Raw genomic sequence first — 24,512 nt, 5'->3', positions numbered from 1 at the left:
GAACGCCTGCAAGGTAAAATCCACCCTTTTGCCTAACATACCTTGAACACAAAAAGCCGAGATTGTGGGTGCAGTGTGACCGACCACCCTCAGAAATATACCAAAATATACCGTCTCATTTTGACTAAAATACGGTTTTCAAGTAAATGTTGCTGCAACCTTTGTGCATGGAATACTCATTGTTGCAAAAGCGAAACTGCGACGAATCGGGTATTGTCTATATTTCAAGCTTTATAGATTTGCCCACTTAGTTTTATCCCATAGATAAATGCATTTTCTACAAGTTTGCTTCTTTTAATTACCTTTATGTATTTTATTTTGACCGAAAAACGGTTTTCAAGTAAATGTTGCTGCAGCATTTGTGTATGGAATGGGACTCACTGTTGCAAAAGCGAAACTGCAGCGACCCTCAGAATGGCACCGAAATATACCGTCTTATTTTAAAAATATACCGTAAATATACTAACGAATTCAAATTGTTCTATACAGATTACTCGTTTTTGATATTTCGTCAAGTATTACTAACCAGATAGAACATTTAGCCATGCCCACATAGTTTTGTCCGATTGATGAATCAATTTCCTACAACTTTAATTACTTTTAAGTACTCCCATTTATTTTATTGAGTATAAAACTAGGTTTAAACAAGAAGGTCAAACAAAGCCCCAAAGTTGTCACATCAATGTTGCTGGTATTTGAGTTGAGTGCATTTTGAGAGACACTGCTATTGCTGGGCGCGTAAGTTTTATGTTCACTGGAAATTTAAAAATGATTACTCGCCAAATCTGATTAATTATATTTTCAAGCATAAAATTAATGTTCTGTTCCTGGAAAAGCCAAGAAAACACATAAAGGACCTCCGCGGCTCCCATTCTCCTGTGAGGAAATGACAAATTTTCCATACGGGTAATTTTTATGGCCACATAAAATTACAAAATTATTAAAATATGCACACCATAAATCAAGGGGCCAGTCGGTGGAGAACAGGACCATTTTCCTCGCCTCGTCTAGCACTTTCATTCCCATTTTATCAACTTTTTGTTTGTGTCATTTTTTGGCGTTAAATTAATTAGGGCGGAAAAATTGAGGAAAACAACGTTGCATGTTTCTCTGTGTTGGTGGGGCACGCCACTGAGTTGGGTCATTGGAGGGGTTGGGGTGGGGGGTGGGGACGGGGGCAGACGTGCAGACAAATAGAAGACGTCATAAAAATGCCATTGTAAGTAGTTGAGTTCTTCCTTCGTTTTTGGCTTCTGCTTTTGTTGTTTCCGACTTTTTCCTTGTGATATCCCTTTGTATATCCTTGTTTGCTCGCAAATCGACGAAAGGCACGCATAGGGGGAGGGACACGGTGCTGGGTAGGGGGCTGCAGAAGGCAGAAGGCAGAAGGCAGTCGGAAAACTCATTTCACTTGTGTCGAAAAGATAAATGCGAAGCGCTTAAAAAAGCAATTACCGCATAAATTGCGCTACAAGGCGGTACGTACCGCCCCCACACCTCACTACTGCCACACCCCCTGCCGCCATCCCACTTTATCCCCCCGTTTATCCTTGTGCACAGGATGCCGCGCATAAAACTTGCCGCAAAAGACAGTGGTACGCTCCTCCTCCTCCACCACAAAGAGACGTCTTTTCCGTTTTACAAACAAATGTTGGCAAAACGCGAAAACATGCAAAATGCATTGACAGAGGGGGGGTCGGTAAGGGGCAGGGATGTGAGGGGGGGGGGAGGGTCCAGCTTAATTGAAAAATCAATAGTGGGCCGGAAAATGTTGTTGCTGCCCCCCCACCCGCAGACACTCCACTCCACTCACTCACTCGGTCGCTTCCCATTCACTAAATGCCCGTAAATCAAGTTAAAAATCGCAGCAATCAAAGCACCTGAAGCGCAATAAAAACTCATTAAAGGTAGGCCTCCCCTCCCCTTGGAGACGGGGTTTTGGGGCCAGGTGCGGATGTCCATGGAGGATACGGCCCGAGACCGTGAGTCCCTAAGTTCTGCTACCAAATGGGATTTGAACAAATTACAACCCATCGATTTCTCATTATGGAAGGAGAACAGCAGAGGAACAGGTGGAAGGACCAGGACCAGCAGGAACAGGATTTCAAATGCAGAGAAGTAACAGGAATTAGGCGCTGGAATTTACACTGAAAGAAATGTGATCCAGGCACAACTTGATCTTAGTTGTTTAATTTTGAAAGGTTTCTAAATGTATCTGTCATTCAGATGGGGTCTGAATTGTTCCATGCTTGCAATATTCGGATTTGTGCACTTACTTTTTCACTATCATTATTATTAGCGTTATTGTTATTGTTAGATGTTACTCCCTAAAACACCAAGCGAAAAATCACAGAGTTAGTTAATTATTTGAATTAATTGTGTTAAATGCATTCGTTTGGCAGTGGGATTCAAGCAGGATTATATTGAATATTGTGAATATTTGAAGTATATGACGGCTCCTTGAACGGATTTGGTGCCAAGGCAACGGGCTTTCAAGTTTCGATATCTTTGTAAGCCGATTAATGGGTATCATAGTGTCGCGGCACGTGTGCTGCAGCTCCATTTTCAAGCATCTTTCTTCCCGTGTTAAAGGGGAGGCACGAGAGTGGGGCGGCCCAAAGGCGACCATCCGAAATGGCGACAGAAATCACTTAAAGGGAAAATTTAATTGACTCGACTCCCAGCCACCAGGCACCAGGCACCAGGCACCCAAAGCGGTAGGAATGCCAGGCTCCACGTCTGCTTCTGCTCCGGCTTTGGCTTCGGCTGCACCGGAAGTCAGCTGCCAATTTGTTGGCCATGGCAGAGGCGGAAATTTCGTTCGACTTCCTGATTTAAATAATAACAAACTGTGCCTACTCCGCCCCCACTCCCCGCCGCCCCTTGCGCTGGCTGGAAAGTCTCGCTTGTCACGCCAACTGACGGCACATCCAGGGAGGAAGGACCTCCCACTCTCCCACTCCTCCTTCTGCAATGGCATCTTGATAAGATTGAGCGAGAGCGAGGAGGGCGAGGGGGGAGGCCAAGAACATGATTGGCGTCATCAGTGGCGGATCTCACAGGAGACTCTGGAGGGGTACGGGGTGTTTTTGGGAGGCAATGTCAACGTTGATTTTGGTCAGTACAAACCCCCTTTAACCTACCTCCTCCTCCCCCTCCCCTGGGTCTCTGTCGAGTGTCAATATTTGTCCGCCTCCTCTGTCATGCGGGACGGGGGCGTGCCGTTGGTTAGAACAAATTAAAATGTTTGCCTTATGATGCGGCCAAAATATAAACATGAGAGGGGTGGAGGCACAAGGGAAAACACTGGTTAGCAGGGGGCAGCAGGAGGGAGGAGCATGCAAATAAGGGGGAGGGGGAGAGAGAGGGTGATTACATATTCCGACAGATCGATAAGATATGCTGTAAAGGGTTTTATGGCGGAATAAAGTGGGGAAATGCCGGCGCGATATCTCCTCCCGAAGGTCAGTTCCTTCGGCAAAGAAAACCCGAATCTAGGTCCCATAGATCGACAGTGGAAACCCATGTATTCGATCCACAATTACTGCAAAATCGATGCAAAATCAACAGGAAATTCCAACCAATTCCAACTTATATTCAAATCAGATCATCATTTGGCAAAGTTCTGAGTAAACTTCGTAATGATTGTTGCTCGACCCAAAGCATTCGGATGGAAGAGGAGCAATCGCTCAGCTCCAACCTGCCACCCCCCACCCGCTCTGGCCTGCCTGTTGACGGAGAACGCTTGGCATTTGTTGAACAACAATTTCCGGGCACGAGACGTAACGAAATCAGAGCCCAAAAGCCGAAATCCCAAAACGAAGCTCAACTGGTAGCCGAGGCAGGCCGACGGACGGCTCCCGAGCAGGCTCCGAGCCGAGTCCGGCACGGATGCCGACTATAAGAAGCGGCTTCCCTCGAAGCCTGGCTAGGAGTCGCGTTAGCCACGTCGAACCGAAAGCATCGCGGCACCGAAAGCCGGAGTGAATAAGCCGCGAATCGAAAGCGTATCGAAAGTGAATAGGAAGCGTACAAAAGGCGAATTTTAGGCGGACATCAAGTATACGCCGTGTGGAATTGAAAAAACGGAGAGGAAGAAAAAAAAGAGTTTACTCGTTAGTGGAACTTTGTTTGCCTTTTGGCCAGTTTACGAGCGGCTCAGCATAAATTGGTAACGCGTCTCTCATTTTGGGTCCACACATGGCGAAAAGGGGGGGAAGCCGGGGGGTGGGGGATGTGCCTCATAAAAATGCGTGCCAGCGGAGTATTTGTCCATGAATGGGAATCCAGACGACTCATGAATGAAGCTGCCACATGGACAGATGGACAGATGGACAGATGGATGGCAGCTGCCGGCAGGAGGAGGATTGGCGGAGTGATTTATGCCGCGAGTTTGTCTGGCATTGCTGCGGGGCCTTAATTACATGGGGAAGGACTCCCCCTGCCTCCTGATCCGAGGGGATCCCAGGGTTAAGCGCATTATGAAAACAAAGCACGAAGAAATGCAAATGGAATACCGCAGAAAATTGGACATGTGCTCGGTTGCGTGTGTGTGCCTGCTTGTGCGATAGGATAAAGGATAATGTCCGCCCGGACAGGACACACACATCACCTTTCGTTGTGTACAGTGTGGGTGTCCTGACACCGCAGGATATTTAACACTTCATTGACTTTTGTGGCCCCCAGCAGCCGCCTGCCGACTGCCGACCGTCGACCGTCGACTACCGACTCTCGACTGTGTCGCAACATTCCGTTCCGTTGCGAAAGTTTCATTTGCATTTCGTGTGCCCCGCCACTGAAAATTAATGGCCGCAATTCCTTGACAAGTTTTCGTGGAAAACCCTTTCGGAGCCCCCCCTCCCCCCACTCTGCCTAACCCTTCTGTTGCCCAAGCAATTTGTTTGGCTTCGAACGCTTAATAAGTTTGCCAAGGAGGGTTTGCTCCCCCAAAAAACTTTTGCCAGCGGCGGCAGCAGCCCACGAATCCTGTTCAAACTCCTACACTCCTGCCGCCCGACTGACTGCTCTTTGACCCTTTTCACACATACGCGTAAATATCCACATGTGTGTGTGTTTGGGGCTGTTTTAGTGCGCGTTTTGACATCTAATTTATGAAGGAGAAAGAACGAAGGAAAGAAAGCAAGGCAAGAGAAAGTCCATTTCCCTGTGTTTTAAGGGGCCAAGCAACAGGCGGACTCTGGTCCCATGGGGGGTCCCACATTATTAGAGGGTATACAGCAGTCCATAGCTATTATTATTATTATTAGTGTCATTATCGCTCATGGAAGGATTCCCAAGGATTCCATTTAGAGTTCGCTTAAAAGAGAATTGCTACAGAAGCGATCTACAACTAGAGGATACCTTGTCCATGAATCATGTAGCAGATCACAGCCTTGTATCCATTAAGGCTCTAGCCACGGAATAGATGACAGATCAAAGAAGTCCTAGGAGTGTCCTGCGTCCTTCGCATTCGCTTAGCATTGCTATGGCATCCATTGGCCTGTGTCCTTCCTCCTCGTATATCTCGCACTCGGATTTCTTTTGGTCAGCAAAAGTTTCGGGCACGAGGCCCAGCCAAAAAAATAACAGACACAAATCCCACTCGGACTTTGGCTGCGGACAGGATTCCCCTTCCCTGCCCTCCAGACTCTCTGGTTTTTTTTTTTGCATTAAGTTATGTGAAGGGGTGGGGGAGCTACTGGGGGGGCAGGGGGAACACATTCCTCCGGCTCTTAGATTTGTTGCCCCCGAAACTTTTTTAATGAGTTTCATAATCTTTGATGCGCTTCTTCGCTTTGTTTTTCAAGGCGGTGGCGCCTCCACGCCACCATGCCTCCTGCCTCCTGCTTCTGCCCCTTCTCCTGCGGACCAGGGCCTAATGATGTGCGAGCCGCATTCCGGGCAGGAGCGGCCTTTGAAAATTGTTTTCCATTCGAAGGATGCCCCTCTCCTAGGTCGAGGGCAGGGCCCGTGCCTGTGGGGCATGGAATTCTTATTCAGCGACTGCTGTGCCCGCGATAAGCGTTTAATTGAAAGCCGGACAGAAGGCGCTCCCTCCGAGAGTCTGATTTCATTAAGGATTCCGCATTATGCATTTGCATTTTGCATTTTGCCTTTCGCCATTCCCCCATTTAAATCCATGAATGCAAATGCAGCTCTAGCCTTTGACCCTACCGCTTTTGACACCGTTTAGCCCTCGGATCCCACTAATTGAGAGTGTTTCAAGTGGACTGAAGCGGAAGAGGGGCGACTGCGGAGTGCGGAGTGCGGGGCGGTATCACGGGGTACAGTCACCTCAAAGGACCTGGTTGAGTGGAAATGAATTTGGTGCATGCTGCGTGGTGCATGCTGCTCATGCGGAAATAGGAGCTGCCATCGTCTCTAATGCTCTCTCTTCTCTTCTCATCTCTTCTCGTTTTGCCTCTGTTTAAATTTCATTTGTTTAATTTCCTTTCTCTGATGACGTTTCCCCCACCCCCGCCACCACCCTCACCCACTCGCCCGTCCTGCGGATGGCATTCCTTTCTTGCATTCGTGGGGCCAACATATTGGGCAACATGCCGCACAAATATGCAACAATGGAGACAGCCAGAAGAGCAGGCATCATGTGGCGCGACGTAATGCAATTGTGCAACATCTGCGGGGCATGGGAGTCGTGGGAATCATGGAAATCCCTTCCTTTGGCAGCTTCCCGCTGGGGGCTGATGTGGCGAATGCGTAATACGCGTTCCGTCTGTCAGCTCTGTCGTGTTTCCCTTTTGGGGCAAAAGCAGGCGCGAAACTTTTCCACTGTAGGGGAGGGGCATGCAAGCAGGGGAAGAGACTCCCCTCTAGCCAAGGATAGTCCTTTGTCCAGGCTTCATCTGTGGATCCTTCTGCTTCTGCTTCTCCTCTCCTCTCTCCCCTTTTTTTCGGAATGTCTATGAATAATCTCCGCGCGTAGTTCCATCCGCTTTTCACTTACGCCTTTTCGTCTTTCTTTTCATTGCAGCTGCTCTTTTGGGGCCCAGCAATGAGGCAATGAGACGAGCCACACCATCAGCAGAAGAAGCAGCCGAAGCAACACAGACCGAGGAGGAGGAGGAGGACAGGGAGGAGACGGAGTCATGCCATCTGGTGCCTGCTTCTGGAGTCTCGAGCTTTGGCCTCTTCTGTGCCACATAGAGCGCTAGAGATAGAGCTGTAGAGATAGAGAGAGAGAGAGAGAGAGAGAGAGCCAGAGACAGCTAGAAATGTTGCGCGATATCTTTCTGTATCTAGTCCTAATCGTTTTATTTTGCTTCATTTTCATGGCGCAGTTAATCGTCAACGTTTACGCGTTCCAGCGCCAGCCGACGCCCGCCCAGAAGTCGGACAAGAATGAGATTATATTTGTCTAAGAACGAGAACGAGGAGGGGGCGGGGGTCAAAAGTCAAGCGACCACCATGGTTTCTATTTAATAAGCAAAAGGCAAGTCGACGGTTGAGAGAAAGTTTCACTTAAAGATGAGCAGGAGGAGGGGGTGCAGCAGGAGGAGGCCCTGCCTCGGGAGTCGCTCAGGGGGCTTGGATGATAAACCCTTGAAGAACTGTTAAACTAGGTTGCTCGCTAATTAGTAACGGTAGTCAGGGGACACACACACACAGACACAATGACACACAGATACTCTCACAGAGACACACAGACACACAGACACAATGAAAGTTGCTAACAATAAACCGCAGCGACAATTTCCACTCCAATCTCTCGTCTCGCGATGAAAGCGGGGGAAATTACTAAAGGAAAACTGCAGCCAACATTCAGCCAAAGGAAGCGCCCAATGAAGCCGCATTAAATTTTCATCATTTTCCGCATATTTCCAGCTCTTTTTACCCCTTTTCCCCTCCCCCTTTTGTTTGTGTTTCATTAACATTTTTGTTTTTTTTTAGCATTTTTCCAGAGTATTTAATTTTAATTCGCATTCTGCTGCCGGAAAACGATGATATATGGCGGATGGCGGAGGCGTCAATCAGTTCGAGGCGACACCAGCCATCAGCCATCAGCCATCGGCCAGGCCTCTAGTGGGTCCTGCCTCCCCCGGCCCACCCCTGTCTTGGGCGGAGGCCTTAACTTTTCATTGCCTACTTTTGAGGGACAATCCTTGGAGGGCTCTGAGGTTTTGGGCCTGGTTATCGGTTGCTCCTGCGGCAATGAGCCCGAACAATCGCCAAGTGCCAAGAGGGCGGGGGGAGTGGGTGCCACTGGGGCGTGGCAGATGGCTTTTTATTGATTTCCAGCCCGCACTTGCAGCCTTTTCTTGGCTTGTGCTTCGCCAGGTTTTTGCTTATTTTTCCTATTTTCCTTTTCATATTTTTGTTATATTTTGTGCTATTTTTTGGTTGTTTTTCTCTTTGGCACGCCGCCGCAGTGTTTTATTGTTTTCCTTTGAGGCAGAGGCAGAGCAGAGGCAGAGCCTGGGCCAGAGCCAGCGTTTGCCTCCTCTTGTTGCACGGCACTTGAGACCAGGGCTCTCTCCCGCTCGCACTCCCTCTCTCGAGGGGCGTACACACACACACTTGACCCCCTTCCAAAAGAGGGAGCGCTTAAATCGAGCTCTGTGGAGGGGCAGGGGCAGGGGCAGGCTTCAAGGGTTGTTGCAACTTCCACTGATTGCTGTCAGTGTGTCCAAATGGAAATTAAAGTTTCATCAAATGTTTCCCAAGCACTAAGCGAGAGCTGAGGCCAAGTTTGCGTCTAAGTTTTTGGCTTAAATTTGCCGCTTAAAGAGGGGGAATTTTCCATTTTCCAAACACACACCCCACACAAACAGACAGAGCACACAAAGGATAGTAACGCCCCATATCATATCGAAGAGCAAATCAAAATGTATTTAATCGAAAATTAAAAAGGTTTTACGCAAACGAAAATCGAAATCGAACACATAATGGAACACTTTAGGGTCTATATATATGCCTGTACACATAGATATATGCATACCATACATGATATATGATATATGATATATACATTCGAACAATAATAGAGTTAGTTAACGATCGATTGAGTCCAGTCGATAGGCTAAGTGCTAAGCAAGTCCCCCACTAAACCCCCGAAAATGTACCGAACTTTGTAGCTAGATCTTGAAACAATGAAATGGAAAATCGAAACTTGAAATCGAAATGGAAATCGAAATCAAAACAGAGAAAACGAAGCGGATATCGAATTAAATTAAACGAATAAATGTTCTTTGGATGAAAAAAACAAGAAATCATCTGAGTTTTCATTGGGGTTCCGGCTGTTACTGTGGTTCCGGCCGCTCTCTCGTGAAATCTGTTCAAAGCTGAATTTTTTATTTTGGCCCTGGACGAATGCCATCCGTCCCTCCCTGCCTGCCATCCCCATCATCCAATTGAGTGACCAGTCCATTAATGTTCCCATTTCCACAGCCATTTCCCCCATTTCCACTGCCATTTCCATGCCCCTCTGACTCTTGGGGGAAAGTGTTAAATGCTTGACCATCAGGCAATTGCCACCCGAAGAAATGAATACATTATTTCATCCATTTAGCGGTGGCATCTGCCAAGCGGGCGGCGGGAGGTGGAAGGTAATGAAGAAGGGGTAAGGGGCCAGGCAGGGGAGTCCCTTCGACGTTGGTCCTCGGACAAAAGCGTTGGCTCTTGGCCAAAATGCCAGGCCTCCCCGCCCGCTCTCCTTCACCGTGCAACAAGCTGCCACTTTGCTCCCACCCTCCTCCTCCTCCTCCTCCTCTACCCCCTTTTTAGGGGCATCTGCTTCTGCTGCCTCTGCTGCATTTCTGTTTTGGGGCTTGTTTTTATTGCATGCCAAAATGTCTGAATGTCTGAAGATTTCAAAAGAACAACATCCGAAGGAAAGGGGTAACAGCGAGTGCCGAACGTGTGGATACCCTGGGAGCTCGAACGTTGCTTCTGATCTGTGTCTCTCTGAAAGCCATCATGCTCCCCTTCGGCAGAGGGTATTGAAAACGAGGAAAATAACATTAAGGAAAACAAAACAACAATGAAAAACCCAGCAGAAGCAAAGGCCGAGGAGAATGACAACGAAACGAATTTTTCTTGCTGTTGATTTTGATTGCATTTGCAACTGCCTCTGCGTCTGCCTCTGCGATGACCAAATTTGGTCAACGAACGGATCCTACACATAGCGGAAGGAGGGGAAGGGGAGGGGGGGAGGTGGGGGGTAGTGGGGGAATGGAGGCTGCAACATTCTTGGACCGCAGCCATCGACGCGGCAGGGATCTCCTATTGAAAATCGCTTTAAACGCCGGACAGACAGTCAATTTCTCACTTTTGGCATTGGCCGACAGCCGTCACGGAGGGTGGGAGAAGAGTGGAGGAGTGCCCAGAGAACAGGGACAACCGCACTGACTTCTAGTATTTATTTAATATTTATTTAACATTTATTTGCCGCATTCTTTGATCTCCCATCTCCCAAGTGCCCAAGTTCTTTGCCAAAGTCAAGTCGGAAAAGTGGCAAGATGCGATGCTTAGAGGGGTGGTGTGGGGAATGGTGAGAGGGTATGATGAGTAGTCCTTGTTCCAAGCAATTGACAAACGAAAATCAAAACTAATTAGACGCAAATTAATGAGCCAGAAGAAAAACACAAATTCCCACAACGAATGTGATGAAAATGCGATGTGAAAATGTGAGAAAAGCTGACAAACAATTTGGCAGATGGGACAGCTCGGAGGGAGAGGCAGGGGCAGGGGTGGGAGTGGGAGGGGCCATCTCTGGGCCGCCCTGACCTTTTCAGAGACAGCTTAAAAAGCATGCAGAAAACCAAAGGAGAATAGTGGATCTCCGTAAGAGAGTTTTTCTCCAGATGTTGGCAGTAGGGGGGCGCTGAATTAGCATGGTGGGGCATACAGTGGCACACATTCTCGTAAAGACACAGACACAGAGAGACATCCAACGAATAGACCACACGGCGTATGCGCAATTCGCTTTTGGCAACGCGCCAACGCTCTATACTTGGAGATCAACGGGAAAAGTTGCTGATTTTTTGCCAGAAAAACTTATAAATAACTGCTTGTTCATGCACACACAGATACACCAGCCACACCGCATGTGTATGCAGCCATGTGTGCGTGTATCTTTGTGTTTCATTTTCCACATATACAGATATTCATGCTCTTTAGTCTTTAGTCTTTAGTCTTTAGTGCTGTGCTCTGCTGTGCGTTAACTTGGCCAGAAGCAGAAGTACAGAGAGAGGGAGAGAGAGAGAGATATGTGTAGTATGTGCTCCGTTTTTCCTCCGATTAGTCCGTGGAAATGAGTTTGGAGTGAGAGATATGGATGCGGAGCAAATGAATGAATGAATGGAACAATGAATACATTCTCTGAATGGAAACTTACTCGGGAAAGCCAGCCAGGAAAAGGGGGGGAAACATTTGTAGTGCGGGGGCAGAAGCAGAAGCTTGCTTACCTGCAAAAAAGAGAATGAGAGAGAAGAGAATTTTAGTGCGTGGAATTCGAAAAGAGAGAAAGAGAATGGAGAATATACGAATAGACTGAAAGAATGTATCAATAGATGGGTGTAGAAATAGTTGTATAGACAGATGGATAGATAGACTTGATTATGTACTTTGAAAAGACAGATAGTTAAGGATATTATTCGATAAAGAAGTATCAGAAACTTCTATAATGCATATTCTTTGATTACTTATAAAAGATACAAATCTATCTATACGCACACACATTCCAGTACGATTTGTTGAGCTACGAATTTGCATTCTTTGATTGTCAGATGCTTTTCCCTCATTTCTCCGGCATCATCGCAATCTCTGCCAACAAACACAAAAGGCCGCAGAAGCTGAAAGTCAATTAGCCTCTCGGCTGAACCCTAATGATCCCTGCGCCCCGCGCTCTCTCTTCCTGGACAGAGGGAAATGAGTGAAAAGCAGCTGCCGCCATGCGCCGAGCCACTTGAAAAACATATAATTTATTTTATTATATGAATAAACATTCATACATGTATCCGAGAGTCAGCGAATAAAACAAAAATGCGGACAGTGCCAGCTTCTCGGAGATTCTGTGGCAGGACCTGCTCGGCCCGCGTTCCACATGGGGAACAATCGTAAAATCCTTAATTAATGCTCACCTACATATGGGCGAGAGAACATGAGGAGAGGACAGGCAGGATGGTCCTGCCACGTCTCGGGGATGCTCTACTCCAACTCCTGACAGGAGAAATTAAAGGAGCAGTCGCATCACTTTTAATTAAAAGATAAAAATTCCCTGTCCAACAATTTAAGAGGAGGTGCTGCTGGTGCTGCTGCTGGTGCTCGAGGATACAGCGGGGGCTTCCTATGGAGGTGACGCGTCAAAACGCATAAAATGAAGAGCAAAGAAACTGTTACAGAAAATTAACACACAGCCAAGTGGAGGAGAGTGCGGAGTGGGGAGTGGGCAGTGGGATGTGGCAAAGAAAAGTCAGCAGAGAAGATAAAGAGAAAGGTGGATAACAAAGGCAACAAAGGGGATAAGACATGGAAGTAATGGATATACTATAATGAAACCCAGTTAGTGGAGGAGAAAAGAAATAGAAGAACAGACAAGTAGAGGTTGAGGCACTTGAGAAGGTTGAAAGAATTTCAATTGAGTTCCAAGGAACTCCAATCATAAAATCGAATTAGCGGGAATACCCTAAAAAAATTAAGCAGACTCCGCTTCCTGAAAGTTCCTGGAACTGAGTCAATATTTCAGAGATCAGCCATCCGGTGGCAAAGATCGAGGATCTACTACGTCTCCCAGGCATCAAGCAACTCTTGTGCGGAGAAGTTCAATGGAAACCCCTCTAATTATAAAGCAGAATGGAGCAAAGAAGTCCCTTGAATAGTTTGGCATCTCTCCGCATACTTGGTCGTTGTACCATCCTCTGGGGACTACCTCAACTTTACTTCCGAACTAAGAATAATAATTGCACAGCGCTTTCCTGCTTTTCCCCATTGATTTGCTGCTTCATCCCCATCCCCATCCCCATCCCCATTCATCGATCCATGAATCGATGCACATTGAGTGCCCCCGACCTCATCGCATCATTGGTGCAACTGTTGTCACCCGTTGCAACTGCTGCCACTGCTGCCACTGCTGCCACTGCTGCCACTCGTTGCCGTTGGGGCAGACAAACACTGCTGCTCTGCTGTTCGGCTGGGAAAATCTAGAAGCAGTCTGAACGGAAAGGAAAAGCGGCAGAGCGGAAGAAGAAGGTCCCGGGTCCCGGGTGCCGGCACGGGCACGGGTACGGGGCGGGAGCTTTGTGGATTGCTGTGCCTTGATTGCTGCCTGCCATGAGAATCCGTGGATAAAAAGTCAACTACTATTGCCGGCTATAGCCAGAGGAAGAAGGGTCTATATACGATACGATGGAAGGGTGTGTATACCTACATATATCCCATAGTCGTGTCTGGCAGTCGGAGAATGTTATTCTTTCTTTCATCCAGCCCCTCCTGTCCCTCCTGCCGCTCCTGCTCCACCGCTTCCTCTATTTCTCTCTTTTTTTTTTGCTGATTTGAGAAAGGCAGCGCCAAAATGCCGCTGGGCAAAAGCCAGAACAAGCAAAAGCCAGGCCAAACAATGAAAGGTGAGAGGGGGGGACGGAGGTGTTTCCTGCACACACACAAATACACACACACATCTGTGTACGTTTATGCCTGTGTGTGAGTGCTGGTACATTAAGTAAAATGAAATCCTGTTAAGCGAAACAATGAAGCTATTAAAAAAAATATGTGTTTGCTCCTTCCTCACGGACGTGCGTGTGTGTAGCTGAGGTGGTGGGGCAGGGACAGGGGGGATGAGTGGGTGCTAAGATTGGATGTTATCCCATCAGGTAAACCTCATAATATCGTTTAATAAATACTTTACAGCTTGATTGATTGCCTCCTCACCCCTGCCAAGCATCGAAGCAACCTCTGGAGCGACAGGTGAATGCGGCTCTAAGTAGCTGCCACACTTCCCCTCCCTCTCTCTCTGCTTGGGGCACGGCACCCATCCTCTCGTTGGTATTCCGTGTGTAATTTATGCGCCACAGAGCCCCACGGGGAGAGCAAGCGAAACCACCAGATTGGGACCCATGTGGATGGAGACTACAATCAAAGTGGCAATCGGACCGCACCCCCAGCCACCCATACACTTATCCGTACATATCTCCCACTGTTTATTTCCTCCTTCTACTCCTTTCTTCGACTCAAGTCCAGCGACCTGGAAAGGCATCCCTCGCCTCCCCTAGGCTACCCCTCCGCCCCAGGGCTGCCTTTTCCTGGAACCCTTTTAGTGGTCGCACAGTTTCTTCGGTTCGTCCTGCTCTTCCCGCTGAGGTGTCCTTTCCCTGCTCTCCTTTCAGAGGTGTCCTTTCCCCAAGCGTGTGCACACATTAGGAGTCTCTTTTCCCAAAGATTGTGATTAATGTGCCTCGGTTGGTGTTTATTTTCGGAGGTTTATCCAAGTGCGAAGCACCCACTAAGCCCACTAAACCCACTAAACGCTTTGGTTAATTATCAGGTGATGGATCAGGATGGAGGATGGGGAATCCTTTCTCTCGAAAGGCATGCGGATTAAGGGAAGAAAATACAGATTGCGGAATTCAATGAAAACAGGCATGAGGTAAGGGGGCGTTCAAAGAATTTTCCCCGGGCTATATGCGAGTACACCCCTCCGAACCCCTCTCCCCCTTTCCAGAAAATACTTCGCGAGAGAAAGCGGCATCCATAAAGACAAGCCGTCCGAACGATGGAATGCCTGGCGATTTGACAGTTTGACAGCCAGCGGGGGCGTTCGCCGCTCCCCTCTTCCCCCTCCTCCCTGTTGGGACCCTCCCTACCTTTGTGGAGCGGGTCTTGCGCCACTGCGAGGTTTTCTTGCTGGTTGTCGTTGTTGTGGTGGTAGTGGACTCCTCTTCCTCCTCCTCCTCCTCCTCCCCGAGGACCTCCTTGTCTTTGGCAGTGTCTGCCATGGTGCGTGTGTGTGTGTGTGTGTGTGTTGTACTCCTTTTTATCCCCAATCTCTTGGCATATATGATAATTCTGTCACTTTTTGCTCGGTGATTCACAAATATATATTTTCCTAAGATTTTGTTTGTTCACTTATGATTCTTGACGAGATCTCTGATCTCTCTCACTCATTTTCACTGGAAAAACGAATTTGATTTTCATTATACACACATTACTACACATACATATACATATTCAATAAAACATTAATTTATTATTTATTTATTTATTTTTCACGATTTTTCCTCCTTCTCTTAAAGAGAGAGAGAGAGAAAAAGAGAGAGGATTTATGTCTGCAGCTGCCGCGAAAGTGAAAATTCTTGGCTATAATTAATTTAACTCTTTTCACCAACAGCAACAGCAGCAGCAAAAACACCAACAACAACACACCAACGCGTTGATGAATTTAAAGTGCAGAATTTCGTGAGGCAATTAAATTCTGTAATTATTTGTAAATAAACGGCAATGGAAGCAGATTTATGAACTTGTAAATCCGCCAAAGGGGATCCGGCGGTTTTTATCCATAAATTAAAGGCGGATTTGACATTCATGAAATATTGTGGACTACCCTAACTCTTCCGCTCCCGCTTGAGGGTTTAACAACCTTTCTTTCTGCCTCCCTTTCTTCAAGGGGCCAGAGCCAATATCTTTCGTCTATAATTAAGCAAATTATTTCCTCAATTCTAGAATTGTATTCAAGAATATCAAAATTCATCTAAGGGGTGCGGTGGGTGGGTGACTCACAGAAAATGGCCAACAAAATGGAAAACTTTTGAATAGCAAACAATTTTTGGGTCGAGTGCAAAAGAGTTTGGCATTTATCGTAAAATGTTTTTGGGGAAGAAAAGTGTTTTAGGGGGTTTTTGTTGTTGTTTATTTCAAGGGGTGATTCGAGTATCCCATCCCATGAATTGTTGGTGTAGTTTTTGGACTATTTGTTGTTGAAAGTGTATGTTGAAGGCCTCCATAGTTTCTATGTGGAATATGTATCGACAGGAGTTATTTGGCAGAGTGTTGCTCGTGTCTTTGTTGATTATTATTATAACTATTATTGTGTTTTTGTTGTATTGTGTTGCGGTGTCATTAGTTTTTATATGGAATATTATATTCCATCCATATGCATATAGTGTGTGGACAATTTTGTTGGTTTATTTTCGGCTTTGATGCATTTGTAAGTGCCATTGGCTGATGGAATTTTTGTAATGGTTTCTATTGGGTTTGCGGCATTAAAGGCGCGACAGTTTTTGTGTGAATTATATCGAATATATGTGGGATTTATAGCTATTATAGTCGGTGGTTGTTGTTGTAGGTGCATTTTTTTTCCTGGCATTAAAGACGTGTCCGGGTTTTTATGGCGTGAATCGTGTGTAAATACGAGTGGGGGAAATGCAATTTTAATGCATTTTAATGGACAACAGAACTGGAAGGGGAGCGGGGAAGCGAATCCCCTTTTGTTGTGGTGTTTCACTATTGTTGTGTTGTGGATTGTTGTTGTTGTTGTGTTGTTGTTGTTTTTGCATGCATTATTATTCGTTTGTTTGATTTTTGGTTGCATGTTTCTGTGGCATGTTGCACTTTTAGTATATTTTTTTGGAATTGTGTGTGTGTGTTGTTTTTCAGTGTGTTTTTGTCGAGTGTCCTTTGTTTTCTGATTCGATTTTCAATGATATCGCGCGATGTTCGGCCGATGTTTGCTTTCCATTTTGGGGGCTTTATGGCATTAAAGACTGGGTGCTGATTCTGGACTCTGATTCGAATGCGAAATTTCGCATGGCGATGGGGGACCCACATTTGTCGGACAGTCAGCCTCAGTCACAGCCTCAGAGTCACAGCCACAGACGCGTCCGCGCTCGCAACGAACTGAGTTCCCCCGAAATACTTTGGCCGCCTCGAGGCTGCTCGAGGAAATGCTCGGAAAAGCCGAGGCAGGGCGGGGGGTGGCACGCCACTGAGAGGGGCCACGGAGGCCTCTGCCAATAGAGCGACGCACACAATCAACACTTAAGTGTGGCAGAAATTCTCAAATGCTCAAAATTCGCTCATCATCTTCTAAATGAAATGAATATATATATATATATATATATATGTATGTATCGTATATATATCCACGATATATGCCACTCTTTATGTGTCTGTGTCTGTGTTAAATTATACACTTTTCAGATGATGTGCGCACCAATGTGTGTGTGTGTGTGTGTGTTTCTGCTGTTGGCATTTCTTTCTTTCCACTTTTTATCATATTTTCCTCACAAGTATTTCACTTCGCAACGAGTCGTATGCGTAATGTGGCAGTTTGTATTCACTCTCTCTATGGTTTTTCCACTCTCCCTCGCTCTCTCGGCTTTCAGCGAACTTGCTAAAACAGGTGAACACTTGCTGGCCAGCTTTTTGGCCATTTTTCGTCTTTGTCACGAGAACACGAAAAACAAATTACGAATTATACGAAGTATTCGAAAATTGTGAAAATATTCACACTCAAAACTTGGTCCCGATGGCGATGTCTCGTGGGCATTGAAACATTCAAAATATTGCAGGTTTCACTGGCATTTCGAATGGATTTTGAGTTTTATCTATTGATCGATTTCAGATGTTCAAAACACTCGTAGCCTGCGGATTTAAGTTCTAGTCAACTTTTGGGGAAATATTCAATTATTTTGGCGCACTAGGAACTTGTTTAAACACTTTTCCACATGGATCCTTAATTGCATGTGCAGGAATCGAACGCAGCCCTGCATTCACTCATTCCGGAATCTTAAAACTCAACTACGAAAATATTTACGCTCAAAAAGTAGATTTCCGATTTCGATTCTGAATTTGATTTTTGATTCGATCACGACGATCCACGACGGCGTCTGATTTGCAACTGAGTCCAGAGGAGGATCCCATCGCACAAGTCGATTCCTGGTTCTAGATCGCTGCCCATTCCATTCCCGGTCCGGTCCGATTTGATCTGTTGTTCGCATAGCCGTTCTTTGTGGGCCTTTGTCCGCTTCGCTCACCTTTTGTTCGATATCTGCCACAAAGTGTTAATCAGTTATCTGCCCCCCTGTGGCACCTCCCCGTGTGCTCCACCGCCGCAGAGCCAATTAGCCTTGTCGCGTGCTTATTGCGTTCTGAGGTGAGTATTTTTAGCCAGATTTAGTCGGCTCTTCCCGGCCATCAGTTATGGCCAATCTGCTGACAGTCTGACAAACTGCGTTGCAGAGTTTCTATTAGATTTCCTCAATTTTCCCGCTCTCCAAAGTGCGGTTCCAACAGAGCGGAAGGAGTGAGGCCTAATGGCCGCTGGCAAAAAGGCAAAAGGCGCCGCAAGTCTCTGGGGCCTCAATCTTTTCTAATTAGTTGTTTGCTTTTAATTAGATAAAAATTTCATTTAAATTGCATTGATTACAGCTTAAGGGTTAGCCGGGGTTGAAGGGGATGGGTGGGGGTATGCTGCAGGGATCCGGGGTTTATCCCTTAAACGTATCCCAAATCCCCAGCTGTCCTTTTGGCCGTGTAATTAATTGTTCTCGGGGCCTCTGTACGGCTTCACAGAAAGTTTTTCTTTCTTTTCAGACAGCAACAAAGTTGTGCAGCCTGCCCCCTCCCCCCTCCCCCCACCATCGTCGTGCACCCATCGTGTTGCTACAGCTGGGGGGGAGGGGGGCATAAAAATAAACAACAACAAACGATTTGTAGGCCCACAGTGGTGGCTAAAAATAAACGCCCTCTCGGATATTTCCAACCCAAAAAAGCGAGAAAATAAAATATTATTTATGGGCAACCCACTCCACCCACACATACACACACACACATACTATATAGAGGATACATGCATCCGATAAATAGGATAAACTGAATCAATCTGCAGTTGCAGCCGCAGCTGCATGGAAATGTTTTACGAATTTCCAATTGGATTCTGGAACTGAAAACTGAATTTGAATTTCAACGCATGTTGATGCACGAATCGCAGATGCAAATGCAGGCGGGAAAATGGGGCAGGAAAAGCGTGAAAAAAGCATGGAAAACAAAGCTCAAAGAACAGGGAAAAATCAGGCTACATAAGTGGCAGACAACAGTGGGGGCAGGAGCGGGAGTCAGTGCTGAAAGCGTATGCATTTCCATTGATGGTTTACAAACAAATAGGGGGGGGGGGGGGGGGGGGGGGGCTACGCGAATCAAGGGGTGTGGGGAATCTGAAAAGGGCGGGGGAGAAGGTGTGAGCTACGATGGGGTGAAGGTTCCGTCCGAGGGCTTTCACCTTTTTCGGGGCCTGAAATGAGGAAAGTTTCCTTACACCTGGAGAGCTGTGAGGAAGTGAGCGAAAAAAGCCAATGGCCAAGAGGTGGGGCAAGGTCTCCTGAGAGGTCTTCGACCCTCTTCACCTGAGAATGAGGCACGTTAAAGATCGAAGGGTAGGGTACGTCTCGTGAAGCAAATTTCACCTGTCCGTCACGCACTGTATTGTGTAGCCTGAGTGGAACTGCTCTGCACCGAGGTGAGTTTGAGCTGAGGTGAGTTTCTATTTTCTTGGCAGCACGCCGCCCACGCCCACGCCGTGCCCCACAGGCCATGTCAGAAATGATCATTGACATTGTCGCGCTGAAGGTGTTTTCGCACACCCAAGCACAGGTGCACTCACACACAGGCAGGTGCGTCTGAGAGCAGCTATCGCACGCTCTCTGACTCTCACCTTTTATAAATACACCTTGGACGCACACACCTGCTGCTCCCAAAGCGCCTCTCTCTCGGTCTCGCTCTCGCTCTCGCTCTCTTTCTCTCCATCGCTCTTCGAAGAGTAAGAGCGAAAGGTGAGTAAAGCGAGAGTGGAAAAGTGGCTGATTTCAAGGTAAATCATGTCCGTTCTTGTTCGCTTTTACTTGGAAAGAAATCTCTCTGTCTCTCTCTTTCTCTGAGGCGAACCTAATGACAAAGATGGTCAAAGAACAACAGACAATACCAAAGGGAACATCAATGCTAAGATGGCTAAAGCCACTACAACATTTTCCACGACTTTTCGTCAGCGTGCATTTTGAAAGTGGACGAAGGCTCTTTTAAATTTGAGAGAGGCTTTTAAGCCTTAAGAGAGCCCAAAACCCATAAATAAGGCTGAGATTTCACTGTATGTGTGCACACGATTCTCATGCGTTTTAAGTCTGCCTGCTTGGATTGGTTTTTAATGACGGCGTTGTCGCAATATATCCATTACTTTAGAATTTACTAGGGACTATGATAGTTCCTCAATACGCTTACCCACAAACCTTTTTGCGATTTTAATCAGCTGTTTTATTTTTAAGTTCGTGGACTTCCTCGTTTCCAAAAACCTTGCTGCGTATAACTATTGAAATGTATGGGCGTTACCCATCTTACTATCATGATCATTGTCTTGGTCCGCACCATCTCTGGTACCCCTCTTCATCACACCAACCACAAAGGAATGTCTGACCATGTGCCTGTCTACGGATCATAAATATTATTTAATTTTCTATATGTTTCTTTCCCGACCATTAAAATTATGTAGGTTATAATTTAAATAATCAAACAAGCACGGAAAGAGAGGTGTAGACACAGAAAGAGCGAGGGATAGAGAGAGAGAGAAATGCTTAGAAGAAAATGTTGCTAAAGAATTTCGCCTCGCCTGGGGTCGCCCGCCCCAAACCATACAATACCATATAGAAAATAACTCAACAGATCCCAGCGATACAAGAAATATTTATAGATTTTGTTATTGTCAAAGTGTGTTGATGGGTGCTTGATGCTTGATGGGGCAGGCAGAGCGGCGGTGCCAGAAGATCGGAGGGGTACCACCAAACAAAACAAGTTCAGGGATTTTTCAGACTGTCAATGTGTCAAGTCCCTGGGATCTTCACGTTCCGAAAGCGCGAATACGTCAATTATAGACTCTCCGCCTGTAATTTGTACCCCTGCGTTCCGAGTGCCTGCGGTGATAGCGAATGTTGACCAATTTGTACGGCCCTGCCAGCGTTTCAAACTTGAACTCCCTGTAAAGGTGAGTGCGTGTTATAGTGTTTCGAGAGATCGGAGAAAGACCTATGACCATCTTAATTATATGTCATAGCGTCTGTTTAAGCTATTTTCGAGGGCGGATTTTTATACCCGATACTCAAAATGAGTATTGGGGTATATTAGATTTGTGGTAAAAGTGGATGTGTGTAACGTCCAGAAGGAATCGTTTCCGACCCCATAAAGTATATATATTCTTGATCAGCATCAATAGCCGAGTCGATTGAGCCATGTCTGTCTGTCCGTCTGTCCGTCCGTCCGTCTGTCCGTCTGTCCGTCTGTCCGTCTGTCCGTCCCCTTCAGCGCCTAATGCTCAAAGACTATAAGAGCTAGAGCAACGATGTTTTGGATCCAGACTTCTGTGATATGTCACTGCTACAAAAATATTTCAAAACTTTGCCCCGCCCACTTCCGCCCCCACAAAGGGCGAAAATCTGTGGCATCCACAATTTTCAAGATACGATAAAACCAAAAACGCAGAATCGTAGAGAATGACCATATCTTTTAGACTGCAGAATCTGAATTGGATCGTATTATTATTATAGCCAGCATCAAGAAAACAATTTCATTTTTTCTCGCCCTGTCTCTCTCTAACATACACGTAGCATAGGCGGCTTTGCTTAGAGTAAAACATTAGCGCCTAGATCTCAGAGACTATAAAAGCTAGAGCAACCAAATTTGGTATCCACACTCCTAATATATCAGACCGAGACGAGTTTGTTTCAAAATTTCGCCACACCCCCTTCCGCCCCCGCAAAGGATGCAAATCTGGGGATATTCACAAATCTCAGAGACTATTAACGCTAGAGTAACCAAATTTGGAATCCGCACTCCTCTTAGATCTCACTATAAAACGTGTATCTCAAAATTTCGCCCCACCCCCTTCCGCCCACACAAAGGACGAAAATCTGTTGCATCCACAATATTTCAGATTTGAGAAAACTAAAAACGCAGAATCATAGATAATGACCATATCTATCAGATTGCTGAATCTGGATCAGATCAGATAATTTTTGTAGCCAAAAGGAACAAATCAATTTGCATTGGCTACGCAGCGCCCGACGTCACGCTCAGACTGATTTTCTGTCTCTCTCGCACGCACTCTTTGTCGTGTCGTTTAATATTAGACGCCGCCTGATGGAGGAGAGCCATACTGACTTAGTATCGGGTATAACCGTAGAGTTGCGGTGTCCGCAGCAACTCACAACGTTCCCCCTCGTTCTTTATTATTTCATTCAGTATACAATTAACCGTTGGGTGTTAAAGAAGCTTTGTATTATCGGAGTAAGTTCTGAAATCGCCTCCTGTGACACGTTGACATTTGGTGCCAACACCACCAATAGTATTCCTTTTCCTTGTTCTCGATTTGCATTTAACGATCTGTTCGATTCTTTCTTTTTCCGTGTAAACGAATGTTTTCCCAGTTTTGGTGGGGACCTGCTAATGGGCAGGTGATTTATGAGCATGGGAGCCGGGCGTGACACTTTTATGTATGTATGCACTTCTGTGGCTGTGTCTGGGCTAATAGTCCCCAAACAGCGGGTAGCATATCAATCATACGCACTGTTGGACGCTCCCAGAATCGTCGCTGCCCGGGAGGAACTCTCCGAGAATAGCCGGCGCACAGATTTAGCAATTTAAATGCAGTTGCTACTCGAGTCGATCCGCTTAAATGTCGTCGCCCACTTCCGGGATCAGTCTGTCACTTGCCCCGTGCCTCATGCCTCATGCCTCTGGCCATCCCATCCCATCCCATCCCCTCCCTTTGTGGCAGAGAACTAATTACAGAGGCGCATGTGGCGATCAGATCAACTTCTGTTGGAACTGCAGTTGGTCGAACATTTCATTTGGTTTCATTTGGCTTGGTTTCGTTTCGTTTCGTTTCATTTCATTTCATTGATTTCTAGCTGTTCTTTTTCTGGCCAAAAAACACATTTCATTGCAAAACCAACATTTTCCGACCATTCCAACAGCAACAATCCTCACAGAATGCACTGTCGTGGGCGAGGGCAGGCGGGAGGGGGTGGCTATTGGCGGGGCAGCACACAAACATCGAGAGAATCGTTTTTAGTGAAAATAAATTGAAAATCTTTTGGAACATATTCCGAATGTTGTGATAGATTGCGAGCATTTTCAGCTGTCCGCCCGGCCCGTACGACTGTCTGTCCGATTGTCCGTTTGTCGCTCTGCCACTCTGTCGCTGGCTCTATAGATTATGCATGTGTTGGTGTACAGCATCTGTGTCTGCGCTCTCCCTTGCCTGTTGCTGTTGCTGTTTCCTCCTCTGATTCCCATTCGTTGCCCATGCAAATCCACACCATTCGCTGACTTTTGCATGTTTGTTCTAGTCGTAGTCAGAGTCAAAGTCAGAGCCAGAATCAAGAAGCAAGGATTTCTTCGAAGGCAAGAGGCACTGGCGATGCACTGCCAGAAGATGTACAGTCCAATATACATATACCTAATATTTTCGTATAGAGGGATATACACCAGTCGTAAAAGTCTGTTCAAGAAATTTATATTGTAAGATTGCGCCCCAGGGAGTATTGAATAGTTATCGTATATACGTATCTAAGAGCATCTGAGTTTCGTATGGTTTCTTTGAAAGTTCCCTCCTGCAAACGTCTTCTTCTACTCCTTGTCTTTTGGCCTGGTCCACATTTTGATTGATTGCACGAACACGCTGCAAACCAAAGCCGAAGACAATGGGGAAATGGCGCTGGGAAATGATTTTTCAAAATGTTCGAATCAGAACGAGACAGAGAAAAAGCAAGGGAATGAAAGAGAGAGTGAGAGGAGAGGAGAACAGAGGAGAGCATGACTATGTATGACAGCTGGATGGATGGGTGCTAGTGGGTGGCTGTGGCAGGTCTATTACTGTAAAATTCTGTGTACCAGTGTGTGGGTGGGGGGAGGCTTGCATGGCTAATGCCCGCAATATGCCCGCAGGGAGCTTTGCTGACCGCCGCTCCTGCTGCTCTGCCGCTGCCGCTGTCGCTGCTGCTGCTACTGCATTTAATCAATCTAATGCATGCTGTCCCCAGGCCACACCGGACAGCTCGCTATCCCCCTTCGACACCCGTCAAATTAACACCTCAACGAGTCAATCGCTCAAAAATAATTAAAAGCCAGAGAGAAAAGAGAGTAATTGAGTGGGATAGTGAGTGCAATCGTTTATAGGTGATTTGCGAAACTAGGGGAAGTACGGAGAGTGGATGAATGAGCAATCAAAGGGAGACAATCTGCTGTAGAATCGAAAGCGAGAAAAGTGCAGAGCAAGAAATATATATTTCCCATCAGCAAATTGAAGGATGAAGGACGTCGACTGCTTAAGCGACACCACTCACTCAAGAGGAGGGGGAACGGGTTAGAGGCGACCGCAAACTGCTTAGCAAAATTGCTAATAAACCAACAACAATGCACGAAACAGCAATAACAGGGCGATGAACGAAGGAGCGAGGCGGAAGGCAAAGAATGAGGAGGATAGGCAATAACAGGAACAACAAGCACAATGGCCAAAGGAG

General features: G+C 46.5%; 2 protein-coding genes across 13 annotated transcripts in view; one reads left to right on the top strand and one right to left on the bottom strand.

Annotated features, from left to right (window-relative positions):
• The window catches only part of tmod (tropomodulin), a 51,009-nt gene that overhangs the window by 18,171 nt on the left and 8,326 nt on the right, over positions 1-24,512 (bottom strand). Inside the window, exon 1 of one of the 12 annotated variants that reach the window (XM_033377189.1) lies at positions 14,817-15,112. The exons of 9 other annotated variants lie outside the window; for them this stretch is intronic. In XM_033377189.1, coding sequence (XP_033233080.1) covers positions 14,817-14,948 — 132 coding nt within the window. In that variant the 5' untranslated portion in view covers positions 14,949-15,112. Of the gene's footprint in view, positions 1-14,816; positions 15,113-24,512 lie in introns of those variants that run through there. 2 more of the 12 variants (XM_033377193.1, XM_033377194.1) reach the window with 2 other exon arrangements.
• On the top strand, positions 3,877-9,220 carry LOC13036470 (uncharacterized). The gene is made up of 2 exons (XM_003736182.3): positions 3,877-4,171; positions 6,992-9,220. The coding sequence occupies exon 2, from the start codon at positions 7,233-7,235 to the stop codon at positions 7,377-7,379; it is 147 nt and encodes a 48-aa protein (XP_003736230.1). The 5' UTR covers positions 3,877-4,171; positions 6,992-7,232; the 3' UTR covers positions 7,380-9,220.

This window comes from Drosophila pseudoobscura, chromosome 2 (assembly GCF_009870125.1).
Source record: "Drosophila pseudoobscura strain MV-25-SWS-2005 chromosome 2, UCI_Dpse_MV25, whole genome shotgun sequence".
In the NCBI taxonomy this organism is placed as follows: domain Eukaryota; kingdom Metazoa; phylum Arthropoda; class Insecta; order Diptera; family Drosophilidae; genus Drosophila; species Drosophila pseudoobscura.
Note: the sequence above shows the minus strand (reverse complement) of the source record. Positions and strands in the feature narration are given on the sequence as shown.

Excerpts from the sequence above, each read along its gene's own strand:
- LOC13036470 (XM_003736182.3), top strand. The coding sequence starts at position 7,233 with ATGTTGCGCGATATCTTTCTGTATCTAGTCCTAATCGTTTTATTTTGC.